At 56.4% G+C, this 6,000-nt stretch overlaps 2 protein-coding genes across 2 annotated transcripts; both read right to left on the reverse strand.

Moving 5' to 3' along the window:
- Positions 1 to 190: 190 nt before the first annotated feature.
- Positions 191 to 972, reverse strand: ABB37_08560 (calpain-like cysteine peptidase Clan CA family C2; the record flags this gene model as incomplete). The annotated part of the gene is made up of 1 exon (XM_015807612.1): positions 191 to 972. The coding sequence occupies exon 1, from the start codon at positions 629 to 631 to the stop codon at positions 191 to 193; it is 441 nt and encodes a 146-aa protein (XP_015653694.1). The 5' UTR covers positions 632 to 972.
- Positions 973 to 1,953: 981 nt separating this feature from the next.
- On the reverse strand, positions 1,954 to 5,434 carry ABB37_08561 (putative mitochondrial calpain-like cysteine peptidase; the record flags this gene model as incomplete). Its single annotated transcript, XM_015807613.1, has 1 exon — positions 1,954 to 5,434. Exon 1 carries the CDS (start codon positions 4,786 to 4,788, stop codon positions 1,954 to 1,956), a length of 2,835 nt encoding a protein of 944 aa, XP_015653695.1. The 5' UTR covers positions 4,789 to 5,434.
- Positions 5,435 to 6,000: the final 566 nt, after the last annotated feature.

Here is a 6,000-nt window from a genome sequence, read left to right on the forward strand (position 1 = left end):
AAACAAAAGGGAAAGAGCTTCCTTATACTCGGACGAAACAAGGTGAACCACCAGCAATACACCGAGAAAAGAAAACCAAATGAAACTCTAAATACGGGGAAAAACAAGAAAAGGAAAATGCATCGTCCTTTCGCCGACACTACTTACATCAGCTAAAATGATCCATACGTGTGTGAGCTTGCGCACACTGTTAGAACCTGCTGCTCTTTGGTGCTTCAAGACGTCGGTAGTACTCCGCCTCATTCAACTCCGGGTGCTGCGCGAAGTACTCCTCCGTCAGCGGAAGCGCCTCCAACTTGCTCTCGTAGCCGTCGATGGTGCCCTGCACAAATTTTTTCGTCTCCAGCGGGTAGAGCACCATTTCGACAAGGATACCGTCATCCTGTACCTCCAACGTGGAGTCGCTTAACGCTTCCAGTCGGCTGTCTGCGCCAAAGAGGTACTTGATATGGAACTCGTAATCCTTCGAGTTGTTGTAAAAGGTCCAGCGACCCTGCTCCTCGTCGGAGTAGCGGTACAGCAGACCACCGAAGAGGGCCTCCTTCGTGCCGCGTGCGTCGGGCTTCACGTACATGTATCCTTTCGTCGGGTCTTGGTCCGCGGTGCCCGAGCTCGAGTTGCAGCTGCCCATGATTGCCCCGCCCTGGAAGTTAAATACTATTGAATGAGATGCGAAGAGAACAAACAAAAGATGGACCCAAAGGAAAAGTGGCCGCACACGGGGAATGTCTGCGGGGTGGCGATGAAGAACACAACAGTGCCAAGATAGAGTGGAGAGTAGAGTGGCAGGACACACGGGTGGAAGAACGACTAGGAAGCGAGAACGAGGTGCTGGCAAAAAAAGAGCGCGTACAAGACGGTGTCGTGTTCAACTCCCACAGCGAGAAAAGAGAAAACTCAAGCAGAAGGAGCGGACTGTGTAGATGTGTGCTCTCTTGCAAAAAGGAGGAGAGCGAGGGTTAGTGAGGACTCTTTCGCAGAGGCACAGGTATGGGGAGTCATTGCGACGTGCGTATGTGCATGGATGAATCATTTCAGAGAAACCAGTTAAAAGGGAGAGGAGGAAGTGAGACAAAGAAAGATAAGCAAAAGTTGGCCGCCAAGAATACGGCAGGCGCGTGGTGAGCTCCGCATGCACATTGGACACTCCTGCAACGCTAAAGACGCGCTAGAAACGCTGAAGATCGCCCCACTTAAACACCGAGTCCCCATCTGAGGAGTACGGACAAGACGAAAGCGGCGTAGCTTTTCAGCAAAAAAGAGAAGAAATCCTAGACGAATTTTACCATACTTATCACTAACCTATGTGGCGTTAAAAGTTAAACGGGATCATTAAAAAAAAAAGTTCGATGCATGACTGTAGAAAGGTAAATGGCCAAAGTGTCACAAACGAAAGTAGCAGGCAGAAGAAGAACGAAGGAAAAAAAAACACAATTTCAAGGCGACGTCGGAAAGAAGAAAGAAAAATGTTGGGCCATTACAAACACGTGAGCACGGCACATATTCACATCAGATAGTAGGCTGCTACAAGAAAACTCTAAACTTGTCATCACAGCTGCCTCCCGGTTGCGCGTGCGCTTCTTATGATAATTTGAACGGTGAGAAAAATGCGTTCGATAAACGACGCTGAGAGGGGAACAAATGAAGAACAGGTGACCGGATTAGCACACACGATGTGAGTCCAACACAGGGCGAAGGAATAACAAGACACCGCGCAGTCGGAAGTGAGGAAGCGGTGACGTTTTCGAAGAGTTCCATCCTCTGTGCGCAGCTGAACGACGATGTGGTTTGCGAACATCCCTTTTGGGGGTATTCCGTGCTGCTGAAAGGGTTCATTGGCCGATTTCTCGCACACTCTCGTCCTGTGTCATTCGAGACCACCTGTTGCTGAGTGCCTTTTTGTGAGAGAAAAGAAAAGAAGAGAAAAACGAGGCAACCGCAGAGCAAACGTGTCTACATGTACCCCGCTGCTGTATCAAAGTCGTCGCCGGCACGAATGCCGGCCTCCTCCGACACCTCTGTGTGCACGTAAGTGCTCGGAAATCCCGCCTGTGGCGGCCTCACCTGAAACGTCGCACTGACTGGTTTAACATCGTCGCCGAGAGAAAAGCACGTGCTGTTTTGAAACGCAGGGGAGGTGGCGGGCAGCTGCACAAACTCCACCCGCGGCCCATCTCGCACGCCCACCGCACCCTTCTGGAAGTAGCCCAGCACGTAGGGACGGCGCACGGCGGGTGTGGCTGCGCCGGGGAGGGGCGTGCTCGCGTCGGTGGCCAACATGCGCGGGATCACCCAGTAAGGCGACTCCTCCGGCGTCAACAAGTAGAGGAAGCTGACCTCACTCACTTGCATGAAGGTGAAGAGCGGGGTTGGGTTGTCCGGATCCAGCTGCGAGTTGCGCACGATGCGCAGTGCGTTCGCCTGCTCCCGGGCTAGGCTGACCATGATGGGCGGGTGCGCGCTCGCGGCGCCATCATCGTCGACGTCGTTATCCATCCTCGGCGCCCCCTCCTTCCCCCTTCCGGTGCCCTGCATCGACAGCGTAACGCCCACGAAACTGCCATTCGTCACCGTGACACGCAGGCAGACGGAGGGCCGCACGCCCTCAAAGGCGCCTTGCACACGGTAGTCGTGGTGCAGCGCCAGGCGAAACATCACCCCACACCCGGAGAAGTATCGGTACACCTCGCTCCACTCCAGCCAAATGTACTTCTCTCGACGGCAGGCGCACTCGGTAGGCGCAGCGCTGCCCGACACCACGCCGTCCCCCTCGCTCTTTCCTGTATCTTCCTTCCACGCCTCTGGTAGGTCGTGCGTCGTGTGAAGCGGCATGCGACACGCCTCGGCCACCCGCGGCCACTGCGCCCAGCGCGGACTGCCGCACCGCCACTTTCCCTTCCATGCCGCGACGTCGCCCCAGGTGTTGCGCACCTGCAGCAGCGTGAGCTCCGCCCGGAACGGACTCGTACTGAACTGCAGAATCTTCACGACGGTGTACACCATTCCAGGCACCAGGCCGTTGCCGCCACCGCTGCCCCGGTAGTCGTCATCGTCGAGGGACAAGGAAGCGTCCGAGAGGGAGGCGGCGCCACCGCCGTAGCCCCTTTCCCAAGTCGGGGCAGACAGCTGTGGGGCGGTGTGAAAGATGATTTGCAGTCCATGCCGGTCGTACCCAAGCAGACGCGACGCAAAGGCAGACGAGGCGGCCGCAATGCCTTTAAAGTTGGCGATGTCGTACCGCGCGCACGGCCACCCCGTCAGCACACGCAGCGCGTCGAGGGGATCGCCTGCGACGATGTTCGCGTAGCCGCCGCGCACCTTTGCGAATGCCTTCTCCAGCATTCCCATCCACAGCTCCCTCACGTCGCGGTTGCTGTGGGCGTATTGGGGGTAGTTGCCGCTCGTGACAGGGAGGAGGTCGTCGACCACGACACTGCGCCACCAGCCCTGCACGTTCAGCGTCACGCGGAAGGCGCCAAGGGCCCGCTCGATCTTCGCGTGCTCAGACGACCGCGGGTGACGGAACATGCGCAGCAGAACGCCGGGGTGTTCGGCGACGGCGGCCATCGCCCCGACCAGCCAGCTGTCACCGAGCTCACCCGGCTCGATGGAGAGAGGATCGATAATGGGTGTCAGCAACGGTTGCATGTGAACCAGGTGGGCGCAGGTGGGGCTGAAGAGCCGCGCGACGATGTCCGACGTGCGCAGCCACCGCACGGTTGTCTGCGTCGCAGCCGACGCCGTGGCGGCCGACGACGAGGAGGAGGATGAAAGGCCCGGCGTGCGTCCTTGCAGAGACGAAATGTTTGGTGGGAATTCGGGGTCAACAAAGCGGCGCCACTCCTTCAACGCGCGTCGAAGGCTTTCCTCGCTGGAGAGCGAGCGATGCACCTCATCGGATTTGGTGTCAGAGTTGGAGGTGGAGAGGAGCTTTCCAGCGGTCTGCGCTGCAGGGACAGGAATGCCGCGGATTGACGTTTGGAAAGCGCCGGCGCGACCGATCACGAATCCGATCGTGCGCAACGGAGGGCAGAGCGCATGTGCGCTCAAGAAAGATTGCTCGGTTGTGGGGGACCCATCAGGGGTGTCCACGTCCGTCCACGACATCTTTGTCTCGCCCCAGCCACGTATTGGTGCCGTCATCAGCCCAGGCGGCACCTCAAACGTCACCTCGATCTCCATTTCATAGCACGCCGTGATGTTGTGGAAGCACCACACCACGTACGCGTAGCCGCCTGTTTCGCCCGGAAGCTTCTGGTGGCCCTGCCTCCGCCACTCGATGCGGTAGAGAAGCCCCTCGTCAAAGCACGGTGTGATGGAAGGGATCCACTGGGCAGGGTAGCTCTCCGCCACCACCCTGGACACCCCTGGCAGCGGATTCGAAAACTCTACGCTCTTTAGATATGGAGACCCCGCCCATGAATTCGGCTTGGTGAACGCGGTGGTCTCCCCGCCGCCATCCTCGACCTCCTCGGTGTACGTGAGGCGGTCAACCGTTCGCGAGGCAGACGAGGCGGACACTACTCGTTTGCCGTTGCTGGCGCTGCTGAACTTGCGGCAGATGGTGTGATACGGCTTCATGAGGGCAGCAGCCATCACCTCCTGCTCCTCGACACGTGGCACGGTGTCGCCGTCGTCGGTGGAGCTGGAGGATGGTTGAGCATCTTTGCTTTCACGGTTTGCCAGGGTGGTGCTTGCGACCTCCACGGCTGCGACGCTTTCGCTTCTGCGAGGTTCGAGGCCGGGACGCACGCCTGCGTTGTGGGCACGCTGCCAGGCCGCGTACATGGACGTGGCTCTAGCTGGGAACGATGCGACCACCGGGGGCACGTGCTCCAGAAAACTGATAGAGGAGGGGAAGGACGACACCGAGGACGCGCCGCGGTTCGGGAGGGGCACCATTTGGGGGCTTTCGCTTCGGTTTGCCGGACGATTCGTCGCGGACTCGTGAAGGGACGGCTGTGTTCTCAGCAAGGAGGAGTTGGGACCGGAGCCGCGCTCCGACCCGCGGGTGGGCGGTAGCGCTCTTGTTTGTTCTCTGCCGTCGGAGTTTTTGAGGGACACCGCGGAACCCATTGGGTTGGGTGGAGAGACCTACACGGGCGTACACATACACACACGTGAAAACACATGCAAGCACACGCAAGCACACGCGGAGGCACCGACGTCGTCGTCTACGTGTGGGAGGAAGATAAAGAACAACACGTGAGACAATAAAGATAAGCAGAGTAGAAACACTTTAAAAAGAGACTGTGCGGGTCTTTGTATGTGTTTTGAAGTAGAGTTGAGCCACAGTGGTGACAGCCAAACACGTCTCAAACACCAGAATTGCTGACTAGCGAGAGCGTCTGTGTGTGTGCGTGTATGTATTGTTTTTACCTCTTCGCTTCTCGCTCTTGCCCTTCTACGCGCATGCGTATACTGATAATTTAGCTGTAATGATAGGAAGGAATTCCGCGTGAATACGGGCACAAGAAGGAAAAAATCGGAAATGGGAAGAGAAGCAGGGTAGGTCGAGGGAACTCATCTGGAATAGGCATCTATGAAAAGCATCATTGTTGTTGTTGTTGTTGTTTTTTGAAGCCTCGATTGAAAACACTGTCTTGTAAATGCGCCGTTTGTGAGTAACACTGGAGTATCGTTGAAACCTACAGCACGAATGCTTTCCTTTCAAGCAAAGAAAGGATGCACAGGCCCCGCTGCGGGGCTGCCCTAGTGTTCTTTTCCTTTTGGGGGAGAGAGCCTCTTCGCAGTAGCAGCGAGACTCTTACCTTCCTTTGTAACTAGCTATCGATTTGAGCTCGTTTGCGTCACGGCAGGTAATTTCCGGCCTTGATGATGTGAACGTACAGAAAAAAGACGTTGTGAAAATTCTTCTCTCTTTATATTCGCCTTTACTGCGCACGCGTTGCAAATCAGGCTGAGGCGTTGCTGCGACCAAACAAAGAGCAGATGTGAAACACTATATATATATATATATATATATATATATATATATAT

Source organism: Leptomonas pyrrhocoris (genome assembly GCF_001293395.1).
Source record: "Leptomonas pyrrhocoris isolate H10 chromosome Unknown, whole genome shotgun sequence".
In the NCBI taxonomy this organism is placed as follows: domain Eukaryota; phylum Euglenozoa; class Kinetoplastea; order Trypanosomatida; family Trypanosomatidae; genus Leptomonas; species Leptomonas pyrrhocoris.